This window comes from Serinus canaria, chromosome 2 (genome assembly GCF_022539315.1).
Source record: "Serinus canaria isolate serCan28SL12 chromosome 2, serCan2020, whole genome shotgun sequence".
Lineage (NCBI taxonomy): Eukaryota > Metazoa > Chordata > Aves > Passeriformes > Fringillidae > Serinus > Serinus canaria.
In genome coordinates, this window is record NC_066315.1 from 16,513,818 (window position 1) to 16,533,606 (window position 19,789).

The window sequence follows — 19,789 nt, forward strand, 5'->3', positions numbered from 1 at the left end:
ACACCTCTCTGACTTCTGGAAGCTGCTTTTGTGGTTGTGATGTGTTGACCCTGGCTGGACAGCAGGAGCCCACCAAAGCCACTCTATCACTCCCCTCCTTAGCTGGACAGGGAAGACAAAACACAGCAAAAGTTCTGTGGGTTGAGATGAAGGCAGGGAGAGAACACTCATGAATTACCATCACGGGCAAAAGAGTTTTGAGTCAGTAAAATGAGTTTAGTTGCCAATCAAATCAGAAATAAAACCAAATTTTAACACCACCTCTTCCCCTACCCCTCTTCTTTCCTGTTTTCATTTTCACTTCCTCTTTTCTCTACCTCCTCCCCCACAAGTGGAAAGAGCAGGGTGGGGGCAGGACAGGAACTGGGGTTGCGGTCAGTCCATCACAGGTCACCTCTGCTGTTCCTCCCTCCTTGGGGTGAGGAAGAGTCCTACTCTAACCCTGCTCCCTCTCCTTCACTGACCTCGATGTCTGCAGAGCTGTTTCTCTCACCTACTCACTCCTCTCTCTCTTTCTGGCTGCAATTGCTCTTGGGCAGAGCTTCTTCCCCTTCTTTAAGCATGTTGTCCCAGAGGCTTTACCACTGGAGCTGATGGGCTCAGCCTTGGACAGGAGCAGGTCCTCCTAGAGCAGTCTGGCAGTGCTCTACTGGACACAGGGAAGCTTCTGGCATCTTCTCCCATGTAGCCTCCTCATTACAAAAACCATGCCACACAAACACAACCCAGAGCTCTCCTATCTCTGCCCATAATATGAAAAGAGAAATTCTAGCTCCTAGGTGCTCCCAAGAGCACCAGCCATCAAATCCAATGCCTCAACAGACAAGCTTCTTGGAATGTATTACACGTGTTACACATGCAGAACCAACTAGGAATGGCAGTAAACTCTTCAGCAATACTTGTGCTGTTAAGTTGGCCAGAAAGCAAAGATACTCTTTACACTTTATGGCTAGTCTTGTAATAATCTTTCATGACCCAATGATACATCACTTTTTTTTTTTTTGACAGTATCCTATGCATATAGCAAGAAACTTTTAAATAAGAAAAGTTGGACTTCAAGAACTTACCCCCATAAACAAGATCATTCAATACAGATTTCAGTAACTTCAAACAAGAAAAAGTTTTTTTGCTTCTCTTAAATGCAAATTCACATTATTTAGCTGGAAAAGATCCCTTCCAAGTCCCACTACTGAAGCAGCAATTGAAAAAAGGTGTGAATTTCTAGGGAGAACATTCCCTAGAAATCTCACTTAGAGATGAGTGCAATTTTGCCATAATTCTTAAATTTATTTACAGTTTTAAATGTTTTATACACCTCAATTTACATACTAGGGAACTTGGTATTACATTTTATAGCAATTTACAGTGAATAAGAAGAAAACCAATGTGCATAATTAAAATTAACCTTTATTACTCCAAAAACAGATGTCAAATATGCAGTATACTTCTGTTTCTATTGGCATATTTCCAAAATACATGTACAACTGTAACTAGTCAGCCTAGACATTTCCTATACCATTTTATATTTGGAAAGTCTCCCATGTTGAGCGGGATGCCACTATAGTAAGTTGACAAAAAGAGGCAAAAAGGAAAGTTGATCTTGTTTTGAAAGGGGAAAAAAAAAAAGCATGTGCTCTTACTAAAAAAACTAGGTTATAATCAAGCATTACACTCAGAAAATTCTAAAATACTATGTTACTTCTAGTTTTAGGTGTAGCTACCAGTTTCCATTCACATTTCTTAGCACCAGCCCAACTATTTTAATGTCCAAATATGGTAACCCTCAACATTACTATGCTAATACATGTCCTCTCTGCAACAGAAGCTTGCAATCCCTTAACACTACAACTGATTGTGCAGAAGGATTATGATCAAGATGTGTTATTCCTAAAATCCAGTTCCATGAGATCAGAGCAATACTGGCATATAATTGCTAGCCATCACTTCCACTTGATTGGAAACTAGTCTTGTTTTCAAAACCTTTTTCTGTATTTTCTTAAAATTTCCCAAGGTTTCTGTTAGGGTTGAAAGAAAAGATTTTATATCCCTACTCCTACCATAGAACAGAACTAGGAATGTTATTTGAAACAACACATGCTTCAAACATTTTCTGAATTACTTTTCAGTTGTCCCCTTCAAAGAGATTATCTGTTGGATTATCAAACGCCATACACAGTATTAATAGAAACTAGTTCTGTAGAATCTCCAGCAGTGTAAAAGCACTGTCATCAAAGCACTGTCATCTGCCTACTGCAGTAATAAAAATTTTAAGAAACTTGTCAGCAGCACATCAGAGGTCACAGGTATTTCTCTTATCCCTGCTATGGTTCTACCCAAAACATGGTCCAAAGAGGCTTAGACACATTTAGCCTGTTGTTTTTGCAATTTCTCTCCCAGCCATACATATGTGTATTTTAACCCCAAGAGTACTGGAAACACGACCACTAACATTTTTGTCTAGCATGTATCTTGTTCATTCTTTGAGATGTTTTGTTACATTTCTAAATAAGAAGTCTTCAATAGTGGTCTCTAACCTCAAACAGAGTATGAACAATAGCTCATACACGACATACTATTGCTTTACATCTCAGTCTGTCACTCTCCATAACATCCAGAGCACATATTGTGAGGTATCACTTCAAACACACATGTAGCAGCATGGCTCAGGAAGCTGTGCCAACACAGACCAGTGGATCTGCATGTTTTTCTACTCAGCTTCAACAGATTTGATTGAATCAAAATGCTGAATTCAACCCTGAGATTTATCCTTCTGAATAACTTCTTGTGCGAAGAGTATAAGGAGCAGAGGATGAGGAACTTGCTTTATTTTGTGTCTTATTCTGATGAGACACAACAAATAGATGAGTAACAGAAGCTCACAAGAGACAGACTAATATTAAAGTGACACTAATGCCATACACACATCAGGAAGAGAAAAAAAGGCTATGCTGCGTAAGACTACTGCATTGCTAGATGTACATTCTTCAAATTATCAGTTAGATATCCCAGAAGTTATCATCTTACTTCTAGCTTTTTCCCCTCTAGAACAATTTGGATTTCTTTGGCATCCAAAGTCTCATATTTCAGTAAAGCTTCTGCTAAATTCTTGTGTTCTTTTGCATGAGTCTTCAGGATGTTCTTCGCTCGCTCATAGGAGTCCTAATTTGAAGAACATGTAGAAAGAGATTTTAAGACTTTACAACAAAAATAACAGCAAGATTCCACTTTAAAAATTGTTTCCAGGTAAATACAGCTTGAGACAAACATTTACAGCTTGAGACAAACATTTAAAGTTGTGCCTTACATTTCAAAGCTAGCATGGCTCCTGATTCACAAAACTTTAAAATACAGCTGGCATAATTAATGAAAAGCAACCAACCACTTCATGCCACCTGTGCATTTTGCACAAGTAAGGCTAAAAACAAAGTCCTGAGATAAACATTAATACTGTTACATATGACTTAGAAAAGACTTATTAGATTTGAAAATTTCCTGATTTTTATAACAATTTTTTTTGCATTAGCATTTAGCATTTTGCAAAGCTACAGCATTCACAAATTTTTCCTCAAAGACAAGCATTTTAAAATATTTATAAAACTCAAAACACTATGTAGTTTTAGAAAGGTGAAAGCTACCAGCTACACTAAGCCACCAGCTGCTGCAAGTAGATGTGCACTGCCAGCATTACCAGCTTCAACTTTTAGTTCTACCCTGGTAGTTCTCACAAGGCCAAGGCAGTTCAAAAACAACTACAGCAAAAGTATTACTCGTTTAAATGTTACAATACAAGTAATTCTCCTGCCGGTATCAAACTAAATCAGATTACCCCAACAGTGATCAGGAAGTTCAGTGATTATCAAATGTAACAAATTTCCCCAAGCATCTGACACTGATCACTGTGAGGAACAGGATACTGGAGGCAACACTCTGATCTGATATGGCCATTCCTGTGATTTTATACAAAATTACTTATCTTGGGAATTATGAAATGTGAAAGTAACATAAAATACCCACATGTGTTCTAAAAAAATTTGTAGCCCTACTTTTCCTGTGAATTGAATAGGAATCCTGACCAAGTATAAGTGTTAAAGAGAGCCCAACACCACCAACTTGATTTACACTACTTATGCATGACAATCACCAGTAAGTTTTGATATGCAGAGATTCAAAGTTGCAGCTACATTTAAATACTTGGGAATACTTCCATCCACTGGTGTATTTTCACCAATATACATGACTTAAATGAAGTAATCAAGCAAGTGTTCAATTGATCTCAGAAGTATCAGAGTGAAGGGGGAGAGGCTCTTTCTTACCCGTAGAAGTGTCCTCACTTCCTGTTCAATTGCAGACTGGGTTTCTGGGCTGACTTTACCAGTATCAGTGTAGGTCATAACACCCAGCTAAACAACAACAAAAATATCTTTATCTTGCTACTGTTGCAGTCATACACATAATGCTTCTCCATGCAAACAAAACCATGAGTCAAATGCCTGCTGTAGCGCTCTAAGCAGAAGCAAAACAAGCCTATCCGTCAACAATGTAGATACTGCAAAATTGTATTTTTATAGGTCACAGTACAGATCCTCATTAGGTCCTTTCTTACATAAAAACCAAAACTAATTGGATGCTTTCTTACATAAAAACCAAATCAAAATGCCTAGACTACTAATACTTGATAGACAATCGACATGACTAAAGAAGCTTCTAAAGAAAGACTAGAAAACTCATTGTTGTTACCCTCTCTGCATTCCCAGACTCAGAATTATCCTCAATTCCAAAATGTCTGGCTTTATTACAACTATTTCCTGAAGATATTTGTGATTTTCAAGGCATTTTTGAAGTGAAAATCCTGCGAGGTAATTTTTTAAGCTGCCAATATACAGGTTTTCTAGTTGAGCTCTCTATAGCAGACCAGGTCATAAGGCTTACTCTTTTTGTGATAACTACTTACCCTAAATCTCAGAGATTACTAACAGACAAATAGGCTTTAGCTAGAGAACAGAACTTGGTTTTACTCCATATAAATATTAAAGGATTGATGATACTACCTTCTCACTCATTCCAAATCGAGTCACCATCAGTTTTGCAATTTTGGTAGCATTGTCAAAATCACTGGAAGCACCTAGAGAGCAAAGAGATCTCAGTTACATTACAGAAACCATGTTAAACACGCCAGTCCACACCCTTGATCAAAAACTCTTAACTACCAATTAGCTGACCTGTTGTGATGTGATCACTTCCAAATATGAGCTCTTCTGCTACTCTTCCTCCCATACAGACATCCATCTGTGCGAGCAACTGGGATCTGGTTTCACTCCATCTGTCATTTTCCGGGAGCAAAGATACCTGTAAGATGCAGAACTGCGGTCAGCTAACAAAAACTGAAGAAATCTCAAAAATATTCTTGTTTATATCTGAAGCAGATAAATATTTTATGTAACACTCTGCATGCTCTGGCCTGCCTCTAGCATATGCATTTATCAGGACTGCTTGGAGGTGCTCAGTGGAACTACTGAAACAGCCTCCTCAGACCCTGAGCACACCATCAATGTGAGCAACTTACATCTACACCAGAAGAAACAGAACAAATCATCTTGCCCAGAGGATTCAGAACAATGGTTTTCATTAACTGAACACACTAACTTGAAAAAGTTCAACAGGAAGAGACATAATATAATTATTTTTCTGTTCAAATGCTTGGTAGCTACAGGCAAAACAGAAAAACTTATGGATACCTATGCAAAAAACAAGGCAGGTAACCAATGAAGCTTTAAAAAGCCAAACTGTACAAAGAACAGCCTGATAAAGGATTCTGTGTTAAAAGTACAGTTGAGCTTCTACCTAGGGGTCCTTCAGGTGTTCTTCAAAATTTTGCTGTTGGGTGTTATTTCAACTGCAGCAGAATCAAACTTACTTGTATTTCTCTTTCCTTGTACATGTGAACTGTTATACCAGAGCACAGTAATTTATTAGAAAATTAAGAAAGAAAGCTTTTTATCACACAGAAAAGACGACCCTGTGTTTTCCAAGAGACTGCTCAATAACTGAGTATTTCCACAGACTACAATATTCATTAATTCATTCATATTCATTATTCAGCACACAGCATCGTTACAAATTCTTCTGCATCACCAAACCAAGATAAAAATGAAACTAAATAAAGAAGTATTAATAAACCAAATAAAATTTAAAAATACTAAAACATGAAGAAACACTCACATGTCCCAGTGTTGTTCCTCGTGTCATGATTGTGGCCTTGTTGATCGGCATCGCATCCTTGGTGTAATAGGCAATGATAGCATGTCCAGACTCATGGTAAGCTGTGATGGTTTTGTTCTTCTCATCAATTTCTACACTTCTACGCTCAGGTCCTTAAACAGAGGAACATTAAATTAACCTTTTTGTACAGCTGGCCACCACAATCCACACCCTACATAAACAGGGCAGAAAGCAGCCAAGGAACAAAGGGAACCAACACTTAAGTGCAAAATGTTTACGAGTCAGATTTTAACGTCTAAAAAATGGACCCAAACATATTCTACAGACAAGCTGCTTTTAAAGTAGTAGAGTTTTTAAAATGCAGTCTAAGCATCTGAGAAAACTCCATTTCTTCTCTCAAGAATGAATAAACTAGATTTATAGTGATTATGTCTAAGATGTTTAACATTTGTGCTACCATGTGAGAAGTTAAACCGGAACTCCAGGTTTCTGGTCATAGGGGAAAGATAAATCAAGCCTGTGTCTCCCTCCAGGGTGAAGTATGACATGCAGCATTTTTAACTTTAAAAATTGTATGAAATTTTAAAGAATGTATTTCACACTAGAGTTTACATACTACTCTCTGGTCTCAGAAGGTTCTATTCAGAAATAACTAATAGGAAACTTTATTTGTTAAAAAAAATCCAAACAAAGAAATCCCCCCCAACCCCACTATAAGCCCAACCAAACAAAAACAAAAAAAGAAAGCAACAACAAAAAAAAAAGCCACAGTGCAACAATCTGAAAAACAACACCATAAAAACTTCTCAATTCCCCTGTGAAAGTCCTTATCACGCAAGAAAAGCTCTGTGTATTGTAATACACATTAATGTCTGTTGTATAAAATCCTACCCATTAGAATTTTGTCCTTGGAGAATTCTAGCTCTTTCATGGTTACCATATCTTTTCCATCAACAGCTGCCTTTAAGGCAGCTTGATTTACAAGATTTTCAAGCTCTGCTCCAGAAAATCCTACTGTGCCTCGTGCAATTATTTCTGGATCAACAGCTGTAGGGGAAGAAAAAAAACCAAAGCAAGACCATTTTGTTTATTAGAGTCCATATTTCTCCTGAAATTTTAAGCAAGAATCATATTCTACGCATTAAACAAAACAAACAAAAATAACAACCAAATCAGTTTTAAAAGAAATTAAGCCTAATTCTCAAGACACTATGAACTCTTAGGGACTAGAGAGAAACACGACATATGAGACAATTTTTGTGTTCTTTATTGATGCAGGAAAGCCACAATTGCTGATGGAACAAAGGACTAACATGAGGGGGCAGATCCAGTATAAAATCTGTTACATAAAAAGATATTACAGTAAAATATTTACTTACATGGATCATACTTGATTTTATTAAGGTACCACTTCAGAATTTCTGTGCGACCTCTTACATCAGGCTTGGGAACAGTAACTTGCATATCAAAGCGACCAGGACGTATTAGAGCACTAAGGGAAATGACAATTCAGTACATTGACTCAAAAATGCTCCAGTAAACTTACTGTTATATATCAAGGAACAAAAATCCATTGCTGGTTCTAAAGATATCTACACACATATGAAGAGTACATTTTTCTTATCTGCTTGTAAAAAGACAGATTAAAGGTACTCATTGACAACTAATTCTAAAGGTTTTTTTGCATTTTAAAATGTTGCACTGTGAACAAGGAAGGCAGCTTATCAATTTAGCTTAAAAACTTCCAGAAATTTCAAATGTTTAGACACATATTAATGATTTCTCCATATTTAACTCTGCAACCTATTAAATGCCAAATACCAGTCAATACACATCATTTTTATGAGGGAAAACTCCAGCTATGACACTGCAGTACTTGAAGATTATCATAAGCAACTTTGGTTTTATTGCAGGGTTTTTTTACTACATGGTCTGTAAAACAAGCAATGAATTATACTCACTTGTCTAATGCTTCAGGGAAGTTTGTGGCACCAATAATAACAACACCTTCATTTGGTTTAAAGCTGCGTGGAAAACAAGGTGTGAATTATTTTTTTCTGGACAGATTTTACAATTTTGTCAATAACTACTGTTACTGACCTCACTGGCCACATGCTTTCACACTACAACATGTGATCCAAGAATAACCATGTTTAATTTAGCAACTGGTTAAAAACATGGTCTAATCTCTGTGTTGAGCTACTTCCTTTAGATATATAACCAGGCTAAAAACCTTTAAAATTATTTAAAATAAATGGCCACTGTTGTGCAAATACAACTCAAAAGCTTCTATATTCTTTACAATAAGTCCATTAATGCTACTGTTGGCAGTACTAGAAAATAGCCATAAAAGCATATTAAATACATATCCTTTAAAGCATTACAAAAAAAATAGACAAAACTTCAAAGCTGTCAAGAAGTTCACGCACATATCAAAATACCAGTCAGTCAAGCACCTTCTGTGCCGTCAGAATTCATATATTTACCCATCCATTTCAGCAAGGAGTTGATTAATGGTCTGTCTTGAATAGGGGTGCATTGGAGATTCAATTCTTTTCCCACCAACAGAGTCCAATTCATCAATGAAAATAACACAAGGTGCATTTGCTTTTGCTTCCCCTGACAAAAGGAAAATAGCAGAAGCAACCTTGAACCACAAAAAATAACAGACAGTCTATCAGGTAGTTCAGGATTCTATTGTTTCTGTTGTTCCTGGATTATAAAGTGTTCTATGAGACATAACAAAAACTGTCTTGCTTTTAGCCTAAAAAAAAGGAAATAGAATCTTGATTCTCTTTATCTTACCATTTCAAAAATATATTTCCTCATCAGCTTATTCTTATCAGGCTACAAGAAATCACTAGTAAAATAAACTATGAAATTGTTGTATTTTGTATGAACTTCTTACAAGAGTTTATTTACAGGCTTGGGTAGAGAATATTTGCCTATTAAAAAAAACCAATATGAAATGTGATGGGTCTCAACACTAACTTATTTTAATAGAACTTGCTTGCTATTTTACAGAGAAGGGTTCACACTCAAGTTTACAGGTATTAAAACACTAAATAAAAATGCTGTAATAAATGTGTAGACCAACTGGTACATGCCTGGTACCAGGATGCAATTAATTTCATCCCCCCAGACATATCTGTAACATGAATATTAATATACCAGTCAGGCATCTACACTTCTGTAGTCAACAGAAGGAAATTTTTAAGGTTCTGTGTGCAACTATATGTTGCATCCCATCCATGTAAATTCACATTTTTTCTACAAATGCAAACTATTTTGTACAGTGTATATATTTGACCCTATCAATCTTCCATTTAAGAGGGAAGCTGGATTTTCTCTTCCCCAATAATATTTTCACACTTAAAATAGGAAGCCTCTTCTGTGAAAGCCATAAAGCTAAAAATTAGTTTTGAAAGTTTTGTTATTCTGCCCTTTATTCTAAGCCTGTTGATGGGCCTGAGAAAGGAAATCTCAGCTTATTACCATGCCATGATACCATAAAGCTTTAATTCAGAGTAAAACAAATCTAAATATGAGGGCAGTAATTGAGAAGGTTAACACAATTTTTTATTTTACATTTACAATTAAAATTTACTACAATTTATATATGACTAAATAACTTATAATTTCAAATATTCAATTTAGTCTATAGAACATTAAATGGTTTCTGGGACCATTTTAAAATCAGTTACAAGTTCAGCTATAATTTCATGTGATGGTTAGGAAGATGCTGCAGTTAACTGATGCTCACAGAATTGTGACATTTACCTACACAATTAAAGCATTATTTATTAGTCTCATACACAACTACTTTCCTGTAACCAGAATCATAACTAATCAAGCCATGTAAACAACACTGAATACTTGATCTTACATGTGAAAAGATTTCAAACCCAGACTATTTAACTTACTGAAGAGGCTTCGGATGCGACTGGCTCCCACACCAACAAACATCTCATCGAACTCGGAGCCGGACGCGTAATAGAATGGAACATCAGCTTCACCAGCCACAGCCCGTGCAAGGAGCGTCTTGCCAGTACCAGGTGGTCCAACCAACAAAATGCCTAGAAGACAAACAAAACACCCAAGAAAACCACCACATCCACACAGTCTTCTTATATGAGTAGTTTCTTCCATGCATTAGAAGAAATAATGTACACTTGACTCCCAAAAGCCGTTAAGATCCCATTTCAGGTACTGCTCATTACTGCCAGTCTGAAGGAGCTTCCTGGAACAAATCCAGATACAATTTGACCCATATTTAAACAACCACAAAGACTTGTAAGACCATCAAAATAGATGTCTGAAGTATTCTGCAGATTTACTGTTGAATTTAGCAGCTGAATTCCTAATAGTGCTTGCTTCAAACTGACATTTTCCTGACTGTTTCTGTGGAGTTTTTTTTTTTTTTTTAATTAAATCCTTCCAAGTAACTGTCTTTAAACAGTGTAGAGCACTAACAGGAAACAGATTTCTCAGGTTTATGTATTTCAGATTTATGGGGATTTCTACTATGATCTCAATCATCCTTTTACTTACAAACATTTGTTTCTGAACTATCTAAAGCAGTTAGGCACTAAAGGTGCTAAAAGCCATAAGGAAGAAATAAAGGCCTTTTAAGAGTTCAGCTAATAAACCCTCCTTCTTTACAGGACAAAATACTACTGTATATTAGTTCGATACCTGAAGAAGGCACAGTAAAATTTTGTCTAACCCCAAAATTTTAGTTTACATAATACATGAAGAAATAGTAAGAAACTAGGCTGTAAAGTAGTCACTCGGTACAGAACATGCCTCACAGCTATGGCTACATAGGTTTTTATCTTCTGCTGAGCAATTAATCTTACCTTTTGGAAGTTTACCTCCTAATACAGTAAATTTGTGGGGGTTTTTCAGAAATTCCACAACTTCTTGCAATTCCTGCTTAGCTTCTTCAACCTATACATGAAAAACATGCCAGAAATATAACTAAACATTTATAAAACACTGCATGTTTTTGTATGAAAGTTTCGTATTAGAGGTTAAGTTCCTAATTGTGTATTGATCAAAAATACAAAGAGAAAAAGATTAAAGTGTACCACAGAATATGTGTGGATATCAGTATTAGATTCAACTTATCCTAAGACTGTTTGCAGGACTGAGCAAACATTAAACTTAGTAACACTGGAGGAACAACCAAACAGTTCAAGACCAGGTGTGACCAAAGAAATAAAAACGAAATCAAAAATTCCAGATCAAGATATTAGTCTTCTTAATTAAAAAGAGATTAATTCTATATATTTGTCCAAGGGGAAGGAAAGAGGGAGGTCCTCATTTTGCCAATAATAGCCAAAGAACAACTGAACAGAAAAAATAGAGGTATTCCATCAGCAGTGACATGCCCACTTCTTTCTGGGAATCTCCATATCTCCTGTCCCAATAATACTGCCTGAAAGAGATGGTACTAAGAGACAAATGATCAAACGGCATTATCATCTTCATATGCCAATAAACTTCTGCAAAAGGTAGATTAATATTGATATTTATGGCCTGCCATTTGCTATTACAGTATTTAAAAATGTTATTCAACAAGTAGAGTGCACCTTTTATAAGGTATTACATTCCACAAAAACGAAGCAGAAAAAGAGTGGTTAAAACCTTCCTTCACCTTGGAGTGGTCAATGCACATAAAGCTTCACTTCATACAAAGAAATTTCTTGAACAGACTAAGACATTCATAATGATTAGTAAACATCAGACTCACAATGATTACTTAAAACAAGAACTCGCACACATTTTACTTTTGATCTTACCCCTTTAACATGTTCGAAGGTGACATTTTTCAACTGGATTGGATCAACTGCTGCATCAAAGATACTTGATGTTCGAAAGCGTACTAAGAGCAAACAGCAGATGACGAACAACAAATTTACACACAAAGTCATTTCATTGCAAGACTGAGTGCTGCATCTGAACACACGCCAGTAAGACACTGACCTTACACCTGCCCTTTTGATAGGGCATGTGTTCATTTACAACTGTCCAGCAGGAATAAGATTTATGTTTCAAAAAAAAAATCTTTAAAATATTTGCAATTAATTCAGAGATATGCTTTTTAGTCACATGTAGTACAGAAAGTTTCTCATCCAGAAGCATGTACACAAAGCCAGAACTTCTCCTTCAATGTTTCTATATATATCCTAAATTTCTTGAGACCCAGGTGATAACAGCATCAAGTTATCAGTTACGTAACAGATTTCTCAAGATGGCAATTTAGCAATGCAAGTTTCTAGTTGCTATAAACTAGGCTGTGATTACAGACTGAAAATTCAAACCATCTTGCTACAGCTGATCTAGATAACACATCATCTAAACTGAAAGTCAAATACCTAACTGCTGGCCAGTCTGACTTCTCTGGTTCCACATAACTGCTTCACCAAAAGAAATAAAGTAATTATACTGACAGAGAACATTTTTGTCTTCATAAATGTTTTGTTACACTGTCACCTGAAAGGCTGTAGCCAGAAGCAGAAAATAACTCTTAGGATAACTTTTCAGTGTACTAATAAAAACCAATCACAATGTCAAAACAAATTTAATTTATGCTAAACCTGCTGGAAGAAACAACACAAGTGAAACAGTGTGGAAAAAACATTAACTAACCAGCATCAGAAAAGGAACCTTTCCCAGGTAAAAATGATGAATATATAGCAAGATAAAAACAAAGAACGAAGAGAAAGAAAGAAAGCAAACGTGATCTTCTTAAGGAATCTGTAAAAGAAAATAAAAACATATTTAACATGGGCTAAAATAAACTACTTTCTAATTGCAAAGACAAGATATGTGAATTAAAACAACTTACCAAGTGTTTTTTGCAGGAATACCTGTGCTTTCAAAAAGCCTTCGGCAAAACCAGTTTTAAAAGCATCCTGGTGTGCCTCTGGGATGTTTTTTGTTTTCATTAGTGTGTCCAGGTTTTCAACATCGATACGTCGCTTTCTCAGGATAAAACCCTGCAATGTTTTCCAAAGGAGTGTTAGTATACACCAAGTTTTCATAAATAGTTAACTTACCACCTGGCTAACATGGGTGATGGGAAAAAAATAAAATTACAACAACATATAATTCATGTGCTACTGGGTTAGTTAGAGGGTACAAGCCAGTAGCTCGAGTGTGGAATCCCCATGGTCTGAGCATGGGCATTCCCATTTTTGCTGAGCAAATCAGTTTTGGAGCCCTCCTGGACCCAAGTTCCAAACTGAAAACACAGCCTAAGACAGATCTGTACACAACCAGCTTTGTTCACTGCATTCAGAGGGACTTATCAGCTTAAGCTTCTTGCTTTATTTCCAATTGCAAAATATCTTTGCAAGTATCGTTTTGATGGAGCTTAAGCAAATACATCTCATATGCCCTGTCAAATATCAGAGCAGCAAAGCACAGAGATAGCTCTGGTTTTATCTTCATCCACAGTACACCTAGTCCTACACAGATGAAATAAACCACATTTGCCTAAAAGAAGGGAAGAGTTCAAAGATAATTTACACACACAGTTAAATGAAAAGCCTTAGTTAGCCTAACTTCTGTAGAATCAGCAATTAGAAGCAAAGAGTACCCAGGTTAACTTGGTTTTGTTACTGCTTTGGATAATTATCTGCTGACTTGAAAACACATATTCTTGTATGTTAAACTAGCTGCATTTCTGCTTAAAGAAATTAATCATTTGACTTGAAGCTATTTTTAGTTTATATTCTGTTTTAGAAACAGAAAATAAAGTATTTAATTTATAGAGTTAAAGCCATAGTTACATGCTGAAACTGCTCTCCTAAAAATTCAAATAACCTCATTATTGGTGATATATGGAACAAATATATGCATTAATAAGAAAAAACAACACACTGCCATTAGCTCAAGTTTTAGAATTAAGAAATATTTTCACGCTAGCAAAAGAAAACACCTCTGGTAAATTTTGAATGTTTAGTCAAGAGAAAGAGATGGTTTGAGTAAGCCCAAAACAATTTAATGTTACTTATATTTACCTTCAAAATTGAAGAAAGTGAACTTTTTGTTTCTGTGAATTGATCGGATGTTGACTGCAGACGTCTTGCTCTTGATCTCAAAGTCTTAAAGTTCCGTGTCTGTATGTAAACTTTATGTAGTAAGAATAAACAGAAGTTAAAACCTAGTCATTACTACTGCTACAAAAAAAAGTATTAAGAAATTTCTGAAACTATTATATGAAAGAATATGGACTATATCTTCCCAACATATCCACTGTACTGTAAATGGGTAGTTATGTAATCATGAACTCTTTGTCATCTGACCTTGCAAGCAAACTTCTGTTTCCCATAAATTTTCATGTTAAAATAATATGGGTTCATGTTGTAAATTATAGCTAATTGGCCAGTTCAGGGAAGAGGAGACATTCAGGCAAATAAATTCAGGCAGGCTGACAAAGATGAACATTGAGAAGCAATTGCAGAAGGATGGGAATAATGCCCTGAGGAGAACCGGAATGGCCTCAGTGTACTGTTAACTTCGTTAGTGACAAAACAAATGAGACCATTTAATGACACTGAGCTAATGACACTCTACGTTCTCTCCTACCAATTCAGAAACCTTGTTAGGGATATTTTACACAAGTGAACGACGTTTTTCTTCTTTTACTGCTATATTTTAAAATAAACACCAACACCAGTCAATTAGATTGGTTTCACTCAGCTTTTTGTTGTTCTAGAAAAGCACCAGATAAAAAGAATTTCTGTAGCTAACCCTTGAGCCCTGCTCAAAAAAGGTCTAACATTTGATCAGGTAGTGCTGGACCTTGTCCAGCTCAGTTTTGAAAACCTCCAAGGATTAAGATAACCAAACTTCTCCAGACAATCTGTTTCAGAACTCAGCCATTCTCAATGTGAAAACTATCAAACAGGTTCTACTACATTTGCTTTTACTTGGGATTGTTGCCTCTTCTTTAAGGTATATGTGAGAAGGGTAACTGATATTGCTCCAATAGCAATTGGATCACTCCCTGCCTTTTATTCTGCTAACTAAAACCTCAGATTCTTCAGCTTCCCCCCTGTATAAATGCTTAAAAATCTGTACCCTTCCTTGTGACTCATTACTGGGCTATCTCCATATAGTCAGCATTTCTCTTTGTCACAGGATACAAACATAGATATACCTACAAGTGGAATCAGAACTGAATTTAGGACAATACCTGAACTTCTTGAACTGTTCATTATGTTTTCACTATTGTCACCAGTCACCAAACCCCTCAGATAATTCAACTGGATGAGTACTAAATTCAACATATTTACTGATTCAAAAATAGTCAGTTCATCTGTGGTCTTTTGAGATTATGATCCACAAATACTGACATCTTGGAACAACATGGTGATTACTAAATTCTGGAAATACACTACTCAAGTGCAAAAAATAACTTCTTGATTTAAAGTGTTAATATTGACCTAAATTTCTCCTGGAAGCTTACTGGTATTTCCTGAGTGATGCCTCTACAACCAATCCAAAAATACTTTTCCAGAACAGACAAATTCTGTAGAGATTAAAACCAGCGTAGTTTAATGCTTTATACCTGGCCAACACCGAACATCTGAACAGAAATTTTGGAAGGGATGAGGATGTTGTCCATACAAACAAGATGAACGTAAAGCACTGAAAACATCCACAAAACCTGCAAAAAGATACAACAAAGTGTAAATATACCCTGTCTTAAACGGCAACTCAACATTACTTCTTGAAGAGTTTGGTTTTTTAGTTTTTAAAATATTAATTCTATTTTACTATAGTACTCCAGGCATCTTTAATTAAACAAATTACCAGAACATCTGTCAAAGCTTTCAAGCATTTCCAAGTATTTATCTGCTTTCAGGCAATTGTCACTGAGTTTATGGGGTCTTTTTTTTGTATCATCTCACAACGCAATGCAATTTAAAATCTTTTCTCTAATGGCAGCCCTGCAATATTATTCCTTACACTCCTTCTTTCTAATGTAGTACTATATAGACAGTATGTCAAAGGCCAGCTATATACTTCTTTTTCTAATAAATTCTTAAGCATCTGCAATGGTCTTCCATCATTTTAGACTAATTCCAACAAAACATATTCACCTGCAAAGAACTACTCTTGTTTATTTCAGCAATGAAATACTCTACATGGAGCTTTAACAGCTTGCTGCCTTGAATTCCTTTCTAATTTATATCTCTGTGTCACACTCCTTCAAGCAAAAAATTGATAAAAATGTAAACCGGGGATTTCTGTGACATAAGTAGACTAGCAAAATCTAACGACTTGCTGAAACAAACTGGTGGAAATATGCACAGCTCAGGCTCACCATAAGAGATAGAGCTGAGTTCAGAAAAATTTAACAGCACCCAAATTGAAATCCAAAGAAACAATTAGTTGAATTTTCTAAATTTCTCAAGTTTACAGAGACAAGCTATGTACAACAAAAAATACATTAATACTCTTTATTAAATACATTTAACTACAAATTAACTACAGCACAAGAGATTAAACTGAAGAATAACTGTATTCACCTTTATAATTTAACTCTCACAAACACCTCACTCAAACATACCATGTTTGTTTTCAAAGAAGGACTGAGCAGAGACATACGACATGTGCCACTGCGAGGAGACTTTGCTTTCTGTACAGTAACCAGGAAGCAGCCTGTTCACCAACTCTCTGAACTGGTTAGCTTTCAAATCAGACAATCCCAGATCTCTTAAATTTCTAAAGACAGACTGAAAAATAGAAATAAATGTTAAAAATTTACATAAGATTACCCTAGAGAAAAAATTTCCCAGTAGTCCCAGAAGCAAATACAGACTGAAAAAACCAAGCCAACCAAACCAAAAAATCCCACAAAAACCCAACAATGGAATCATAACACAGTGGTGAGCAGTACAACTCATGCTGATTTCCATGGTTCTGCAGTTACTGAGAAATTCCATGGTTTTCCTCCCAAAAAAGTGCTTACTTACAAAACTCATAAGAAGTGAGTTGAAAGAGAAGTGGCAATATCTAATACAACTTGGCACTGTTTTAATTTGCAACGTCAAAAGCAAGAGGTACCCAATGATAATGAAAGATATTTTAACAGAAAATAAAACTGAACATGAAACCATGCTACTTAATCTCTCAAAACCCTTCAACACATCTTAAGTTACAGTCCCCATTTTCTCACAAGCAATAATAACACAAACTTTGCTAGGGCTCAGAATAAAAAGGTAATATAGGGTTTATTAACAGAAAACTTGTTACTTTACAGAAAGAACCATTAATGGTTCTGGAAATGAAAACAAATCCCTTCCTCGCTTGCAAAGTACTACTGAGACAAATACCAGCTTTTTTTTTAATGAATTACTGTATTTTTGTAGAATCCTTACTGGTAAAACACTGACTGACTGCAGCTCTGCCAAAAGGATACATTCTACATGTTAACATCCTTGTTTGTTAAGTCATATTACTTTATGTAATTACTAAAATTACTAATTACTAAATTTGTCATGTATTTTATAGACCAGTCAAATATTACATTCAATTAAACTCATATTATTCAGATTTAATATCAGTTAAACCATCACTTTTTCAAAAGGTTTTTTGTACCTCACTCTTCTGAGGATCATGCTCTGGGGAGATGTCCCTCTGGACAGGCTGTATGGATGCTTTGCTGGCAGAAGTTGCGGAGCTTTTTGGTGAATGAAAGGCATTGATAAGGTGACTCAGAGGAACAGTAGCCTGGAAAAAAAAAATAGATAAGGACTTAAGCTTGTTTAAACTACTTAAATATACTTCTGTTCCAAACTCTAACTTATGATAGCATATATTGTACACTGCCTTTTAAATGAGGACTTAATTATAAACCACATGATGTTCAACATCACAGTGTTAGTGGATACCTCTTTATAAAGAGAAAAAAAGAGAAAGTTTAAGTATATATGACAGATTAGAAACTCGTATTTTCATCTCTAAAGCAATACTTTTATAACTTGAATTATCTGTACTTTTTCTTGCATTATTATTAGCCATTGCCAAATGCTGTCTTTATGTTTTCTTCCTTAGGATCACACTTTCAGCTTAAGGATCAAATTGAAACTCCACAAAGCACACAGTGAAATCTGCAGTTCAGCAGCATTCAGCCAACTCCACCTCATGAATCAGTACAGAAGCCCAGGTACATCATGTATCAGGGCTCCTCCTCTTGACATGACTCCATCTCTTGTGAACACATAGGATACACAAGCCCAGCAGTTCTGAACCTCCTCAAACTCTGTACACACCACTAGGATGAAGCTGGGGTACAACCCTGGCTACTGGAATGATCCCCGATTGCAATTCCTGACTGAAGCACAATTAGGTATGTCTATGAATATCCTCCTGCAAGGACTACCATCTCTCTGTTGACTAGACAGCAGATTAAAAGAGACAATGCTGTGAGACATTAAAACTGCTTCATAATTAATTGTACAAAACTATAATTTGACTCAGAGTTTGTGGTAAAGCCATAAAGCCTCTAGAGGTCCAACCCAACATCCCAACCACTAACCAAACTTTCCCATCTGCATTTCCCTCTCTGGTGAAATGACACCTCCCTAGAAACATACAAACTCTTCCATTTCACTACTCTAATGAAAGCTTTACACACATTCTCCACGCATGGAAAGAACAACCAAATCCTATAGTCTATCACAGACTAATACAAAACTTCAAAATAAAACCGAAACCACTGGTTTAGATCAAAGTCCATAAAACTCACCAGTCCCATCAGACTCATTGCCTAATTAAAGGTGCCTTCCCGATTGCGTTCGGACTGTTTTGTGTAACAAACTACCGACGGTTTTCCCTCCACTAAGTCTTCCAAGTAATTTCCTCTTGGCTTTCACAAGAACCCGTTAAAATTAACAGCATAGTTTAACTGTAGTAACACGTCACCACCCTTTGCTTCTGCTATAACAACAGACACTAAAAAGCGCCATCTAAGGATATTTCGTCATTTCAGAATGCTTTTACTCTTTACAAGCTTTTACTGTACCTCCCTTTCTCCCCCATTTATGTATCTTTTTCCTCGATGCAATCCGCACACCGCCGTAGCCCCCACCCGTTCCTCTCCCAGCTGCGGCTCCGCCGACGCCCAAAGCCCCGGGAACGTGGCAGGCAGGAACTCGGCTCCTCCCGCCGCTGCCCGCAACCGCCGGGCCTTCCGAGCGCCTCCGCCCGGACACGGAGCGAGCCCCCGCCGGAGAGCGGGCCCGGGGCGCGGCGGGCGCCGGAACGCCCGGAACGCCCCGCCAGCCCCCTCACCTGGGGCTGCACGGTGGAGAAGGAAAACATCCTGCCGGCAGGGCCGGCGGCGGCCGCAGGCGCCTCTTCCGCCTCGCAGCCCAGCCGCAGGAGCCCGCCCGCTGTGGCCGCCGGCGGCTGAGGAGGCGCCGCGGCTCCGCTTCGGGAAATGTCCGCCCCGCGGCCGCGCCGACCGGGCCGAGCCGCCCCGGAAGCGGCGGCCCAAAGAGCTTCCGGGCCGCCGCCGTTGCCCCGCGCAGCCGCCGCCTCGAGGCGG

General features: G+C 37.0%; 1 protein-coding gene across 2 annotated transcripts; it reads right to left on the reverse strand.

Annotated features, from left to right (window-relative positions):
* Positions 1-1,387: 1,387 nt before the first annotated feature.
* Positions 1,388-19,735, reverse strand: YME1L1 (YME1 like 1 ATPase). Of its 2 annotated transcripts, none has more exons than XM_030230975.2 (19): positions 19,534-19,735; positions 17,839-17,970; positions 16,808-16,973; positions 15,803-15,901; positions 14,250-14,359; positions 13,073-13,223; positions 12,874-12,981; positions 12,024-12,106; positions 11,079-11,169; positions 10,143-10,295; positions 8,706-8,838; positions 8,181-8,243; positions 7,599-7,711; positions 7,111-7,266; positions 6,220-6,371; positions 5,220-5,346; positions 5,049-5,122; positions 4,314-4,400; positions 1,388-3,159 (listed from the first exon to the last, which is right to left on the reverse strand). In XM_030230975.2, the coding sequence occupies exons 1-19, from the start codon at positions 19,561-19,563 to the stop codon at positions 3,016-3,018; spliced, it is 2,172 nt and encodes a 723-aa protein (XP_030086835.1). In that variant the 5' UTR covers positions 19,564-19,735; the 3' UTR covers positions 1,388-3,015. The 2 variants fall into 2 exon arrangements, with proteins under 2 accessions (XP_030086835.1, XP_018764833.1); XM_018909288.3 differs by lacking the exon at positions 19,534-19,735 and adding an exon at positions 18,989-19,021.
* Between the last annotated feature and the right edge of the window lie 54 nt (positions 19,736-19,789).